General features: G+C 38.7%; 3 protein-coding genes across 3 annotated transcripts in view; 2 read left to right on the plus strand and 1 right to left on the minus strand.

Annotated features, from left to right (window-relative positions):
* LOC101295335 overlaps positions 1 to 1,278 on the plus strand; it is a 2,122-nt gene extending 844 nt beyond the window's left edge. The window contains exons 2-3 of the mRNA XM_004299442.1: positions 97 to 609; positions 726 to 1,278. Coding sequence (XP_004299490.1) covers positions 97 to 609; positions 726 to 925 — 713 coding nt within the window. The 3' untranslated portion in view covers positions 926 to 1,278. The remainder of the gene's footprint in view (positions 1 to 96; positions 610 to 725) is intronic.
* Positions 1,279 to 3,075: 1,797 nt separating this feature from the next.
* On the plus strand, positions 3,076 to 5,230 carry LOC101311678 (uncharacterized protein At1g24485-like). The gene is made up of 5 exons (XM_004301184.1): positions 3,076 to 3,686; positions 3,773 to 3,816; positions 3,986 to 4,309; positions 4,414 to 4,505; positions 5,132 to 5,230. Exons 1-5 carry the CDS (start codon positions 3,076 to 3,078, stop codon positions 5,228 to 5,230), a joined length of 1,170 nt encoding a protein of 389 aa, XP_004301232.1.
* A 212-nt stretch (positions 5,231 to 5,442) lies between these two features.
* On the minus strand, positions 5,443 to 12,478 carry LOC101295624 (protein NRDE2 homolog). The gene is made up of 10 exons (XM_004299443.1): positions 11,964 to 12,478; positions 10,975 to 11,755; positions 9,543 to 10,164; positions 9,150 to 9,315; positions 8,536 to 8,896; positions 8,123 to 8,233; positions 7,462 to 7,813; positions 6,847 to 7,072; positions 5,905 to 6,126; positions 5,443 to 5,814 (listed from the first exon to the last, which is right to left on the minus strand). Exons 1-10 carry the CDS (start codon positions 12,458 to 12,460, stop codon positions 5,661 to 5,663), a joined length of 3,492 nt encoding a protein of 1,163 aa, XP_004299491.1. The 5' UTR covers positions 12,461 to 12,478; the 3' UTR covers positions 5,443 to 5,660.
* Between the last annotated feature and the right edge of the window lie 2,925 nt (positions 12,479 to 15,403).

The following is a 15,403-nucleotide window of genomic DNA, read 5'->3' on the forward strand; positions in this document are numbered from 1 at the left end:
GAGAGAGAGAGAGTATCAATTAGTACTTGTGTACATGCATGGATTAATTTTTTTATTTCTGAAAAACTGAAAATACTGAATGAATCTGTGACGCAGGAAAGAGCTGTAGGTTAAGGTGGTTCAATCAGTTAGACCCCAGAATCAACAGAAACCCTTTTAGCGAAGAGGAAGAAGAGCGGCTCCTAGCTTCTCATCGCATCCATGGAAATAGATGGGCTGTTATTGCAAGGCTTTTTCCCGGACGCACCGACAATGCAGTCAAGAACCATTGGCATGTCATTATGGCTCGCAGAGGAAGAGAGAGGTCCAGGCTTCACCATCATCTTCATGCAAAAAGGATGAATAGGACTACTACTAATGCTACTCCTCCTCATCAAGTCATCAATCATAATGAAATACCAAAAACCTCTTCAAATTATAAACAAGACTTGCAGATGATCCTCAGTTGTCGACACGAGACGATGAATGACAGTTCTTATATTGGAAATTACTGCAGTGCTACTGAAAGAAAATTTCATTATCATCCTGCTGCATTTACTCATAATACTACTCTAGCTCCTGTAATTCCAAACAAATATCATCAGTTTTATCCCAATACCATGCACCAAGGTAAAGTATTACGCTTTGTATAATAGCGCTATTTATAGAGTAGAACTCCGTACAGATTTCATCAGTCGATTAATTAACGATATTTTAATGCTGGTTTCTAATTTGATATGCTGCAGATAAAAATCATGAGTCAGTTGAGTTTTATGATTTTCTCCAAGTGAACACTGAGTCTAACAGAAGTGAAGTGATAGACATCAATACAAGAAAGGATGAAGAGGAGGTTGATCAGCTGGAAGCTATCAGACAGCAGGAACATACCAAGGCAGCCGGTGCTCCTTTCATAGATTTCTTCTCTGGTGGAAGTGTTACTAGCTAAAAGTAATATTGGCACGTATATACGTACCTCTGGATCTTGATCATGATGAAGATGATGATCAACGATATCTCCATCGATCAGTACGTGTAAAACTGTCACTTACATAAATTAAGCCTAACTATGTGTAATTACTTCCATCATACTAGATGTATGTACGTAAATGATCATTGCCTCGATGCACAGAAATCATATTTAAGGAGAGATCTGTAGCATCTAAGGTATGCATGCTTGGGGAAGTTAATCAGTTACTAGCAAGGAATGGAGAAACTGTGTTAATGTTGAAAACTTGATCAATACTGAGAGATCGAGCTGTTTTCTGTAAATTATATGGAAAAACTGATAGTTTAGTACTCTAGTACTATAGAGAGGTCACGGATTAGATTTTTCTGACATTTCATATACAGGATGATCGAGTGTGGTAAAATAGACTCAAGTTTACACATCACACACAGAGAATTAGAACACATAATTTGTATGTAGACACCTCTTGTATTAATTAGTTTCAACATATATTCTGATGTAGAGATCATATAGACAAAATGTTTAGATAAATTCAGAATTAATGGTTAATGAACATAACAGAAATAAAGACAAACACATTGTATCAGATATTTAACTGAAATAAAATTAAATTAACATAAAGACAAACACATTGTGCCAGACTACCAGATATTTTTCGAAATGGGAGCTAGCCTCTCATACTCATCTTAAACTTTAGAGCTTGGTGAACATAATACATGCATGAACTCCGAATACTATTACGGAAAATCATCATGATAGCACATCATGAACAATAAAAGGAGTCTCGTCGATCAAACACCCTCGCTCATCGGGACAACTGCTATATATAAATGCAAATCTTGAATAATATCAGCTATTGTCAGTTGTTCATTATCTCAGTGAAAATTAATGGCTAAAACCATTTTAGTTTTTAAGCAAATCGATAGTTGGCATTTTAACTGCATGCTAGTCTGCTACATAAGATCGATATTCCTTGCATATGAAGAGTTTTGAGATGACCACCGGCGCGGATTAATCTTTTGACCTAAAAAACTTTTGAGCATACCATTTTGACCCTTATATTCTGCCTGCAGTACTCCTGCGTATTAATTTTTGGTGCATTGGAGATGCATGTTATTGGAATTCTTAAAGATTTTTGGATATAGCTTCGCTGGCCATGCTTAATTCCGTGGGTACGTGATGGTAGTAGCTCAGGATGCAGATGCTGCTGGAATTTATGAAGTAGTACCATAAAGGCATAAACAGTTCAACAGAAATCGATATATGGTTGTGACTCCATGAAAGAGTACTATCAGTAGGGTCATATGCCAGGAAGCTAGCTAGGGTTTCCGTACCACCACCACCCATGGATGGACTTTACTGTTCTCTTACAGCAGAACGATAGAGCATAATTTTATTGGGCTTGATTACAGGATCAAAACTCTTCTGATCGAGCTTCCATATATATATATGGGTTTTCTACACGAACAGTTAAACTCGTGGATCAAATTAAAGACGGACTTGAACAGTTAAACTCCTCGATCACCAACCAACTTACCAAAATGCTTTCTCTCTTTTCTTTTTTTTCCTTGGCCTATCAGATTTAGGACAAATTTGCATGTCGGTCTCTGCCGTGGTATGACAACATCGTACCTACACCAATATGTATGATTTATGATGAGTCAATCCTCATGTGTATGCCTATTACTGGTTCATGATTAATAATCATTGGATATACTATATATAGTAAGGTACTGATGCAATATCAGACCTCGTATAATACATCAGGGAGGAGAATACTTGGCATTAATTTTGACCAGCTTATTTATTTATTAGTTCTTCTCGCCTAGCTAACCCGTGTTTGCTTCATTTTATATTATTGAGTCCCCCATTTTGATTAATTCATCAATGTCCTCTAGATTCCAGGTGCTAATATGCTGACGAAATGGGGAGGTTTTTTATTTTTATTTTTTAGAAGAAGAAATTCATATATAGTTGTTAAACTTAAATAATATTCCCGGTCGGCGATAATGAATTCCATGGAAAATGTATATGTAACAAAGTCAAAACGCAAGGCCTATACATAAGCAGATTAAGCAAACTAATTTGCATATGTTCATTGATATATAGCATCCTAATTAAGTAGCGCAATGGCTATCACCCATGTTCTAGTATTCCTTGTCAACCTTATAGCTCTGTTATTCTCTGTCATAATCAATCCCTCTGGCGCTGTGTTCTTGAGCATCGATTGTGGCTTCAATGGTTCATCCACTTACAAACACAAAAATTCGATCTTATGGAGCGGGGACGATGCATACATTAACAATAAGCATGAATCCCAGGCTCTGCAGTACATGGACACCGAAGACGACTGGAGCACCAGCATTAGAATCTTCCCAACATTGAAGAAAAACTGTTACACCATCCCAGTTGACAAAGCTGGCCAAAGAATTCTGGTTCGAGCAAGTTTCTATCATTGGGGGTTTTATGATAACAAGACTTCTCCGACCTTTGAGCTTCAGTTTGATGGCACCTACTGGGCTACCGTTAACAAACCGAATATTGCTTCTTATGAGGCAATCTATATTGCCAAGCAGAATACAACTACCATATGTCTTGCTCGAGTTGAAGATGATCAGATCCCATTCATTTCTGCACTGGAAATTCGAAGCTTACATTTCAACATGTACAGCCATATCAATCCCAATTATGCTTTGCTTTTGGCAAATCGGATTTACGATGGTGCAAATCAAACTCTCAGGTATGCTCTACACTTCTGTCACATCATTTTGCACCTTTAGGTCATGACTAAGCACATTTATGGATCACATGTTACCATGCAATTAGATATCCAAATGATGCCTATGATCGAATTTGGGAGCCGGTGACTGGTTTCGGGTCAATTATTGAAAATTATACAGCGCACCCGGGTGCGCTGAATACGCTCTCGTCAATTATTGTGAGCGTGAAACGTAACGGTGGGAGCATTGACACAAGTGGTGCACAAGATAATCCTCCGGCATCTGTGTTTCGATTTTCGAAATGCACTGACAACCTCAGGAACTTATTGGGGAATAGGGCTAACCACCAGAGGACTTCCAGACGACAAGAACGTACCGATTTACATCACAACTTACTTCTCTGAAGTCGACAAAACGGTGAAACGATCCGTCCAAGTTTGGATAGACAGCAAGCATTATGGTCAACCTGTGGTTCCACCTTTTGGAAGCGTGGCCGTAGTGTACATCACCAACATGACGGCATCTTCTAATACTAATTTCAGCGTACAGGCAGCTGATGATTCCTCCATTCCTCCCCTCATCAATGCCTATGAAGTTTATAGCATCGCCGGACCTTTAGCACAAGGAACCAAAACCAAAGATGGTACGTACGTCCCTAATTCGTTTCAAACTGCATGCATAATGGCTTATGTTCTGGTTTAGGTGACTGATTGATCTTCGATCTGATATTTTTCTTTTGACAAATAGTGGAAGGACTAACAGCACTGCAGAGAGGATTTGATGTACTAGAGAAATGGAGTGGGGATCCTTGTCTACCATCATCATTTGCATGGGAACGGGTTCAATGTAATGCTTTGTTACATTACTGTAAGTAATTTCTTCTTCTGGATCGGATCACTGAAATCAGTTACCGATATTCAAACTAACATAGAAACATAAAAATCTCCAGGAACCTTGGTAGCTTCGGCTTGTCCGGTACACTTCCAGATTTTAGTTCCATGGATGCGCTGCAGACAATGTGAGTTTTACCACGTAACTTAACAATACATGACTCTAGTCTAGTGTGTAGCGAAATTAACCATCCAAAGATTGATCGTTTCTTTCACTTCTATAAATTGCAGTGATTTGCACAATAACAGCTTGGATGGAGCTATTCCTGATTTCCTGGGCTCCATACCTAATCTCAAACTGCTGCGAGGACCTTCATTAACAAATAACAAATTAAACTGAACCAACAAGCACATTTTTGCATATGTAATTATGTAAACACTGAAAACTGTACTTTATGTTCAGGGATTTGTCCGACAACAGACTAAATGGATCTATACCCAGCTCTCTCTCAGATAATAAGAACCTGAAATTAGTGCAAGTATATGTGCTTGGCCTGGCTTCAATTCATTCATGTTTTAACCAAGTTTTTTTTTTGTCATATTTTAATGTTTTTTCCTTCATATTGTATCTTCAGTATAAGCGGAAACTGTCTCTCGGGAATGTCTTGTTCGCCGGCTTCTGGATCAGCACCACCCTCACCAGGACTACAAACACCTGCTTCCGGTGGTCCTAACCAGAATCCAATTCATACACCCTCTTCAGCAGACAAGGAGCTCAGTGGCAAGCTACAGATAATTCTACTACTAGGAGCCACGACTCATTTCTCTCTTCCTTTCATGTTCAGTTTTTAACAGAGAGGAAGATTTGATAATAAGTTGCACTGCATGGATCTTGATGCAGCTTCATTCCTTTTTCTATGTAGATTAGTGAAGGAACTGCGTGTTTACAAAAGCTTTAGTACTTCAATTTCTGCTAATAAAAGATTCACTGTACACGGTATTTTCAATTTTCAAATGACTAAGATTCTATTGGAACTCATGATACCCTGTAATATACCACGTACATCTCAATTCCAACAGCCTCCATACAAAACGGATTAACAGACGTTATTCCAAAGCCGTCCGTTCTAAGTATTACCTGGCACCATTTGTTGCATTTGATGGTTACACCACTAGCTCATCTTGCAAAAGAATTTCATAAATGTCTGTTCTCAGATTCAGTTCCTTATCCCGCATAACTTCTTGGAGATCTGACAGCTCTTTTGCTGATAGGGTGGAGTTCAATTTGAGAAAACCATCGAGCCATAGCTTCTTTGACCTACAAAAGTTTATGAATAAAGAAATAAGAAACCAGCAGTTGTCAGCAGGATAGGGCACTTATGGCCTCATCAAGGGAGCAAAATCTTACCATGGGCAGGCATGGATAGCTCGAAAGAATATTCGCCTGGATGTGGAAGGATTGCATGCCATGTTCATTTCATATGCAATGTAGCATCGCCACAGCACAACTGAGTTATGAAACTTATCATCTGCCAATGCCCTTTCAAACAATCCACGAATCCTATGCTGTGATACCCCTTTGCTTATCTCAAATGACAAGGCAAAAAGCCAGACGACAACAGATGGTTTCCTGTGAATAATTGTAGCAAAATGAAATCAAGGTATCCACCAAAATTAATGCAATTGATCATACTACAAGAACAAGAAAATCCCAGTCATGGTGCATGCAGTACATAATTATGGAAAGTCATGAATAAAATACTAAATCTTGAAGATGCAGGACGCAATATTGCAATCCATTGAATATATGCTGCAAAAGTATTGGCCAGCCATGCACATGTACACATTTGAATCACTAGCGCACCTACAGAATGCAAAAGGAATTCTTCTATTGCTAGACATGCAGTACATAATTATGGAAAGTCATGAAATAAAATACTAAATCTGTAAGATGCAGGACGCAATATTGCAATCCATTGAATAGATGCTGTAAAAGTATTGGCCAGCCATGCACACATACACATTTGAATCACTAGCACACCTACAGAGTGCAAAAGGTATTCTTCTATTGCTAGACATGAGGGACAAACTGATTTGTTTTCTGTAGCAAGATATCTCGGATATGTGATACAAGTTCAAAAATGAGATTTAGCAAAATAAATCCAATTCCAATGCCCAAATCAACTTAAAGAAGCCAACTGGCACCACGTGTTGGGAACAAACAGACATAGGGGAACTTTCTGTTAGTTTTGGTCTCTAGGACTGAACTCAGAGATTAACAAGTTGGGGAATATCGGGTGACTCCCTCTCTATATCTTAACAAAGAGGAAGAGAAGGATAAAGAACTTACTTTTGACAGTAGTCATCAAACACCCACCGCAGTTTATTGGAAGTTGTATAAAAATGGCCAACCTCAATTAGATCACTATAAAGTTCAGGGCTGAATGGATATATTCGAAGCCCCTGCAAAATGGACTCCCAGCATTTTGATAGACTTGATTGACCATGATGTCTCCACAGCATCTTCATGTAAAAGTTGAACATAAATTCAAGTTGATGGCTATGGCTTCTTCTATCTGCAGTTCACATGCAGTAAAGATGAGCATAAACAGAGAAGCCAACAAATAAATAATAAACAAGATAAAAAAGGCTTCTACAATTGGTACAGGTACAAATATATTGATTTATACTAAACATTTTGGTGACTCTTTAAGTATAATTGATGTAAAAAGAGAATAACATTCCAAACTTCACCCACTATTTAAGTAACTCAAAATATCATCATATATAGCAGTACAATCAAAACTATCTTCACAATGAAAAACACATGTATAGAAAGGAACTTAGGGTAGAGGAAACAGAACATGACAATTATAAGTAAAACCATGAATCATCATAGAGAACTGCACTGGAATAACAAATGGTACAATAAAGAGGATAGAAGGAGATGCACAGGAAAAAATACCTGGAAGCACCATTGCAAAAGCCTGATCCAGAACCTCAATTCCTGAAGCCCATCCAGAAGTTAACTCTTCTAATAAAGCTGCACAACTTATGAGAGCAGCGGATTGATCATCTATAGCACCACGTACCCATGACATTTGAACTGTTCTTATTCTTTCTTTGAAGCCTTGGCGTGCTCTCAGCAATTGCAAATTTGATGGCTGACATTTAAACGGACTATATGATACACCACTTCCTAAGCAAGATAGAATATGCATTGCACGAAACGATGATTCAGACCGATTTCCATGATTGTTGGCTAGCTCCACCTCAGCATACCAGAAATACAGAAGAGGAGCATTGGATCTCAATTCCTGCTCAGTTGTGTAAGATTTATTAAATACAGTAAAACCGACAAACAAAATCCATACAACCCTTCAGCTAATAAAATTTAATTGTTGCAGGAATCAGCATATATGCATGGTGCATGAAATAAGTATACTTCTCCACACTCATAATCTCTCAACTTTGAGCCTCTCATCTAAGGCAAGACTAACATCCTAGTGTACTGAAAAAATTTGTTACATAACCTTTGAACAAATTAAGAGTACAAATCGGTTGATTTTAAGCATGAATAAATATCAATAACATGCCATTAGTTTTAATATAAATGAAAACCTTACCAAAGGAAGCCCTTCAATAGATGACAATGCCATGTCAAATACTCTTCTTGCATGATCAATATTCCCATAAAAAGCCTCTCTTCTTGCATAAACACCACATAGCAATATATCCTATGAACATAAAAGGCAAAAATAGACAAGATCAGAAATACTACCATAGAAATCCATTGTTTTATAAGAGAAGGGATACAAGAACTCCATATTATCACGGATAAGTTGCATCTTTAAAACGATCAAGTGAAATCATTTTTTAGCAACTTCAATCATAAAATGCCAAAATAGACTAAAGGCGCCCAAAATAGTCATAGCTTTACAGTTTGCTACTATTAGTACGACCGTCCGAAGAGTCTAAATAAAGGAACACGGGCCTGACATGGAAGATACTGTGAACTCAAAAAAATAAAGATAACTACCTGACGATCACTCTTTAAAAGAAACTTTGCCAGAGCACGGCAGGGGGTAGCTGAACTGCGGGATGGATTGAGATTCACAACAGATAGCTCTTCTGCAACCAAAGCAGCTTCCTCTAGGAGATAATTACGTGGAAAAGCAGATAAACAGAGCAAGGTCGCATTACGAAGAAACTTCATCAGGTCTGCCTTTTCATGGATGTCATTGGTGGTCCCCAAGAGAGATTCCAAGCTGAAACTATTTGAACTATCTTGTGTTTTGCTTAAGACCTCATGCACCCTTCTCAGGCTTTGTAATACTGACTGTGGAAATGCCTCCAGGCCAAGGAGTTTCTCAGACCAAGCTGAACTGTTTGTAGATATCCTGTTCAGAGAAGAGGCCAAAGTACATCAGTATTCATGAGTAAAGGGAAAGAAATAAGTAATAAGTAAGAGTAGATAAAACAAAATAAATAAAGAACGAAATAAAAGAAAGGAACTCCTGGAAGTCTAAAAATTATGCAAGTAATCTCAATATTTTCAGTGTGGAAATCAGATTCTGTTGTTTTGCCACTAAAATATAAACTTTAGTCAAATGGGGTAACATTATATAGAAATCATGTTCGTAGAAACCTCACCGCTGAGATGTCTTCCCACCAAAAAAATCAACGAACTGTAACACTAGAGATAAACGGGCCTCAGATGAGCCCAAAGAAAAGAGGTACTCAGTAACATCTTCATACATTATGACTCTTGAAAGGTGTTCCTCTGCTTCTCTCTCAGGTGTCCCGCCATTATTAGAGGCTTTAGCTGTTGTATGGTCAAAGACAACAGAAAAATTTGTGAGCATATATATCAGGATCCTTTGTACATAATACCTTCAACACATCCACTTCTCAGGGAGAGATAACCAAATAAAAAGTTTCAAAGCAAAAAATCAAGGAAAACAACACAACAAAAGCAAAAAACACATCAAGAATCTTAGCAAGACCACATCCATCCACAGATATAAACACAGAAACAGAGCGAACCTTCAGATTTTGCACGGACAGGCATCCATTGATCACAATCTCTTGATTTTTCTTCTTCTGACCATCTAATCCAGGTTGAAGTGTCTTTAACCTCACCACTAGCCCCAATATCAACATCAATACCAAGCATCTTTAGCAAAGCTTCAGTATCTTCTTCTTGTTTGATATCTTCATTCTCAGTTTCTTCTTGAAATTCCTCAACTGCAGCATTACTTTCAACTTCCATTTCCGTACTGGTACTATTTTCCTTATTTTTTGATAGTGGTTCAGACCAACCTGTCCAACCACCTTCATTATCATGTGCCGCCTCCTCTCTGATAACCCTTTGCCTATTTTCTTCCTCTTTCTCCAACCATGTGGACCAACCAAGAGCGCCCTCTTCTCCAACTCTAGCACCATCACTGTTCCAGAAGTGCTCAAATAATATCTGCTTACTCTGCTCAGTGAGGAGCAAAGAAGGACAAAACAAACTGAATTCAATTTCAGCCTGGAACAGAGCGGTGGCCAACTCTTGGTAGCCAACCTGCCATTCAAACCTACAGTAACTGAGAAAAATATCAACCAGACCAAGTTCTAGCTGAACAATAGCAATATCTGAATGAGATTTATCTCCTTGGCAACCCTGCATCAAACAGGCACGATATTAAAACCAAAATAAGTGATCCTTACATTGAGAGATTGCAAAATCTTTTGTCTCTTGCTACAATAGAAGGCAAATGTAGGTAAATACTTATGAATCCAATACCGGAGAAAAAATGAAGTATGGGGGGGAGGAGGGGTGGTGGTCGTTTTAAGTTTTGAACAAGAACACTCTAATGATGCTACCTGTCAAGAACTGGTGTGATGTTGCGTGTTATATTTACCAGAGCACCTTTTCAAATACTAGTTTTGGATTTTATATCCAGAACTCCAATGAGAACATCATGCTCAACCAAAGATGGAAATAGCTGTGTTCATTTAAAATTCTCGAAAAGCAAAACTGGTTTGCAGTTTTCATTCTAGTTCCTTTATGACATGATATGTGAGTGGCATTTCTCTTTTCCAGTTGAACACCAAACACTGAGTGAGGGTTCAATTCATTTCATCATATGGATTCACCTCAGAACAAAGTGAACCATATTCTTTTATTATGAAATCCTCTATAAAAATTCTGCAGAATGTATAAATCTAAGTAACTGTCATGCCAAATGTCCAAACTTTTTAATATATGACCAGACTTCTTAATATGGTAAACCAGACTAACACATGCAAGGTCTATCATATACATGTGCCTTCAACATTAGATCAAAACGATATTAATATACTATATTTCCTGTCAAACCAACAGATACTATATAAAAACTGGATTTTGAGGCTTTGACACACTAAAAAGTGTATATATATATATCTCCTATAGAACAAAATTATCAGAAAATTGAGTAAATCTGAGAACCTGCCTATAGTGCATTCTGCATGCAGCGGATATAGCCTGGATTGCATGTACGTACATTTTTCTCATGTCTGAAACCTTGAATCTGGAGAACTCCCCTTGGATAACATGCAGAAACTCTCTCCACAAGTTGTAACTTCCTGAATGTTGTATAAGTATCTTTTGCCATCTACTAATTAATACATCAGAACTGTCTCTTCTTTTATAAGCCTTTAGAAGACAAAGCAACAGTTCTTCATTATCTGGGTTTAGATCTGAAGCTTTCTCCAATATGCTAATCTTTTTCTCCAGAGTCTGCAAGCGAGCACCTTTCTGGGGCTGCATATCAGAAACCTTGTCTTGGAACTCAGCGAAAGCCAACCAAACCTTCTCATCATGAGGACGCTCCCTCGTCAATTTGTTAAACTCCCGAGTCTTGCGTAGCAACTCATCCTCCCATGATTCTTCCACCACTACTGGAGTTCTCGAGAGTGACTCATCAGCCGCAACACCTTCACCTTCATCGGATGTTTCAGCATCCATCAAAGGAATAAAATCACCCGCAACTGTATCCGCAAGGTCTCTGGGGGCAAGTAAACGAAGACGCTTCAAGTTCTTATGGCGTTCCAATGCCATGTACTTTGAAGACCAATAGCGACCCCCAGATTTTAATTTACCATCCAATGCATCAACATCAGCATCTCTTTCCAATGCGGAACCTGTCCGATTCCCCTGATACAAAGCTTGAAAATCCCCGGAGCTATCCGAAACAGCAGCATAAGGTTTGTACCGAGCAATGTCCATCCTGTATTGCAATGCAATAACTCACATATTCATTCAAAAGCTTCATACTCATCACATCAAAAACTAACCTAGCATCAAAAACAAGATATTGAACTTTAAACTAAAGGTTTAAACATTTAAACATAGCATAAAACTAATAATTAGGGCACAATTAGCATTCAAACCTAATAATTAAGGCTAATCAAATCAAAGTGGAAGAGTGATGATACCTATAGAGACATCCAAAGGCCAGATTATCACGGTCGCCGTTAGAATCGAAGTAATAATTTTCCGACGGTCTAGTCTTGGATTCGGCCCAAGCCCGAACACTGGACTTTCTCGACCCGAAACCACCGAACGCCCCGCCGCTTCTCTCCGCCGACCTCTCTCTCCTCCGCCTCTTCTTCCTCCTCTTCCCCTTCTCCTTCTCCCTCCTCTTCTTGCTAGTCCTGTCTCCATCCTCGCTCGCTTCGGATCCAGAAGACGAAGATTCCAGAAGCTCGTACGGCTTCGTCTGGGGAAGTGCTTCCTCTTGCTCCTCCGGCGGCGGCGACATAGGCGGCGGGTCAGGTTTGAAGTGCGAGGCGACGGCGTCGTTTATGACGGAGAGGTTGGTGGTGAAGCTGGTGTTGGAGAGCCATTGAGGGACGTTTGAGACTTGCTGGGAGGCGGGTGTGACCGGGAACAGAGACGGCGGTGCTTCTACTTCCGGCGACTGGTCCTCCATGTTTTCTAATGGGAAATTCGAGAGGACCTTGATGTGAGTCGCTACTGTGATTTCTACTAGTAATTTGGGCCGGTTCAGTGATTTCAAAAACCCGATTTGTATGAAATGGAGGCCCAAGGCCCAAACGACAATAAATATAGAAAACTTGAACAACAAGGTAATCATAGTCTCACATTATTCCTGACCCTAGGTCAATCTCTTCTTTTAAACTTGAAGAGTTGAAGATCTTCCCGAAAACTGGGACTGAAGGACACAAGGAGCTGTAACCAATGTCAAGGATCCAGAAGATGGTTGAAGTGAAGGAATCCCGATATTAAATTCTAATCGATTATTGGTGTAGTGTTTACTGGACGACACAAGAGGCGTCTTGTTTTTCCGAATTTTTGGTGTAGTTTTCTTTTCATCATCAACCTTGGAATGCAAAATGACGAACACAGAGAGTGCCAGTGTGTGGAATGAATATGACAGTGAACTTAAACTTGGAGAGCAAGTCCTAGCTAGGGTCTCTCTTTTTAACTGTGGCATGGGGAGGCTCTTCTTGGACACTGAGTTAATGGATTTCAATAATTTCATTATGTTATGCTTCATATCCGTTGCCACCGTTGGACCGTTTTGCGAGAGCTATGGAGAATGGGAAAACACAGAATTGTGGATTGTGCCAACAGAGCTCGGTGAGGCTGTGTTACAAACTTACAATGCAGAAATTGAAACATCTGATCCATAGTACCAGAGTTGTCAAGGTCCATTAAGTGTTAAGGTGTACAAGAAACCGGTCATAGTCTCATAGAGATTTTCAGATTCAAAACCAAGCTTTTTCCAAAAAAGGCTTGAGGAATATAAATTACTGGGATTTATGAATAAAAATCAAATTCACCTAGCTAGCAAAACAAAGTTCTATAGCAAAGCATAAACCCCATTTGCTCAACTATACGCAATTTAATAAAAGCTATAACAACTATAACACCAACTCAAACCAGGTAGAATCTCTTATCGATCACTGTCCATATGGCTCTCATGAATATCTCATCTGATCTATAGGCATTAGGTCTTTAGTTCTGATATTTCAAATGCACAAGAAAAAGCATTTCCAGAAATGTACTGCTTCAGCTTATGTCATTTCTTACAGCTAGCTGGCTATGAAGATTTTCTAAAATCTTTGACTCATATATCACAAGTTCATGCAGAACCAACAACCCAAAACCGGTTTGACTGACATTTTTTATGAAAATTTTCAAAATTCCCTGGCTTCTGATCTGCAGTAGTGCAGTACTGCAGTTATATATTCACATGGACTGTGGACTGGTATTATGCAACTGTTAACCCTAAACCCTAAACACTATCAGTCCTTAATTTCTGACTTTATGTTCCACACTCTTTCTCGCTAACTTTATAATTATCTAATTATGCAACTCTTGCAAAACATACTCCTATATATAGAAAGTCATGAACTGTTGAGACCGCCAACCATATCCCTTAATCAGTCTATTAAGAGCTTCATCTCCTTCGATTACTCTCTACACCCATGGTTTATTAGCATCAATAAGCACCTTTGAACACCCACCTGCTGATCATGAACAAGGACCACACCAGCTAATAGAGACAGATCTGTTCTTTCACCCTTTGAAGTTTGAATGCATCCACATGCTTATATAAATAAGTAACCCTCATCTCCTCCTCAGTTGAGGCATGAATCTGAAATGATATCTTTTAGAATGTGCTGTTTTTCTCTCTCAGCCGCCTCCTTCTTTCATAGTTCTTCTTCGTGCTCATCCTCTCCAATCTCCATCTTCTTCTACTACTGGTTTTGGATTTGAAATCCAAAATCCCCACTTCCCAAAACTTCAAGAAACCAATAAGCTAGTCAGAACCTTCAGCTGTTTCTCAACAGAACACCAATAGGGTCCTGTAAATTTCAAATCTTTACGTGGAAATCTGGAAAAACCGGGACGGATCTGCATTTTCTCTCTCGTTTTCTGCATGCAAGTAGGTGTGATTTATGACTGAAAACCCGGGCATAAGATTAAGTTAGGATCACAAGTTAAGTTAAGAATGAGGGTTCTGTGTTCATGGTATGGAACTGCTTCAGGCGCTGCATTCACTGCTCTTTATCTCTCCAACCAAGCAGGACCTCAAAAGTTCACCTATGCAGTCACTTCTATTTATCAACTCCACTTGCAATTCATGAAGGTACAGTTATAGTCTGTTTGACTATTATTATTTTTCTATCTTTGTTTCATTCTAGTTTAATTTGTTTGATTTTTAACCTCGAATTATAAATGTGCTTCAACTCTAGGGCTTGATGTTGACCAGCTGGATGACATGAGAACAAGAGGTAAATTCAGATGTAACCTTAATGTGTCATGATAGTTCCAGTTTGCGAATGAGATCTTGCATGTGTTATAATATCCAGACCAAAATAAATAAAATAATAATGAAAGGTTTCATGAGTTACATGAGTTACACAAACGTTACATGAGTTACACAAAGAACATGGATGGTTTTAGAGTTATAGTCAAGGCATGAGTTACAGGAAAATTCATGAAGTACCATTTATTGGGAGAGCACTAATGAGAGGTCTAGATGATTCCTCCTTAGCCTATAAAAGGAGAGTCGTTTGCTCATTCCATGCATCTCATCCATCTCAAACATCCATCTTCCAAATAGATAAGAGTGTCCACTCCAAGTTGAGAGTGTAAAGTAGTTGGTAGCAAAACAAGTGTGAGAGAGGGTTTCTTTCAAGTAGTGTTCTTAAAGTTGTGTATCTCGTGTACCCATTATTTCATAGTGGAAGTTCTTGTTATTGCTGCCCCGTGGACGTAGGCACATTGCCGAACCACGTTATATCTGATGTTCTCTTTCCTCTATCTTTTACATCTTTGCATATTTATCATTTGTGTGGTTTGAGTTGTTACTTCCATTATATTATTTTTCTCAACAGCATGT

The sequence above is a fragment of the Fragaria vesca genome, linkage group LG5, assembly GCF_000184155.1.
Source record: "Fragaria vesca subsp. vesca linkage group LG5, FraVesHawaii_1.0, whole genome shotgun sequence".
Taxonomy (NCBI): domain Eukaryota; kingdom Viridiplantae; phylum Streptophyta; class Magnoliopsida; order Rosales; family Rosaceae; genus Fragaria; species Fragaria vesca.

What these genes read in the sequence shown, in the direction of transcription:
- LOC101311678 (XM_004301184.1), top strand. Translation starts at nt 3,076, where the DNA reads ATGGCTATCACCCATGTTCTAGTATTCCTTGTCAACCTTATAGCTCTG. An exon ending in GGTGCAAATCAAACTCTCAG is followed by an intron (nt 3,687 to 3,772) that starts GTATGCTCTACA and finishes CCATGCAATTAG; the next exon opens with ATATCCAAATGATGCCTATG. An exon ending in AGGAACCAAAACCAAAGATG is followed by an intron (nt 4,310 to 4,413) that starts GTACGTACGTCC and finishes TTTGACAAATAG; the next exon opens with TGGAAGGACTAACAGCACTG.
- LOC101295624 (XM_004299443.1), bottom strand. Translation starts at nt 12,460, where the DNA reads ATGGAGGACCAGTCGCCGGAAGTAGAAGCACCGCCGTCTCTGTTCCCG. An exon ending in GGTGGGAAGACATCTCAGCG is followed by an intron (nt 8,897 to 9,149) that starts GTGAGGTTTCTA and finishes TTCTCTGAACAG; the next exon opens with GATATCTACAAACAGTTCAG. An exon ending in TTTGATGACTACTGTCAAAA is followed by an intron (nt 6,127 to 6,846) that starts GTAAGTTCTTTA and finishes AATTATTCACAG; the next exon opens with GAAACCATCTGTTGTCGTCT.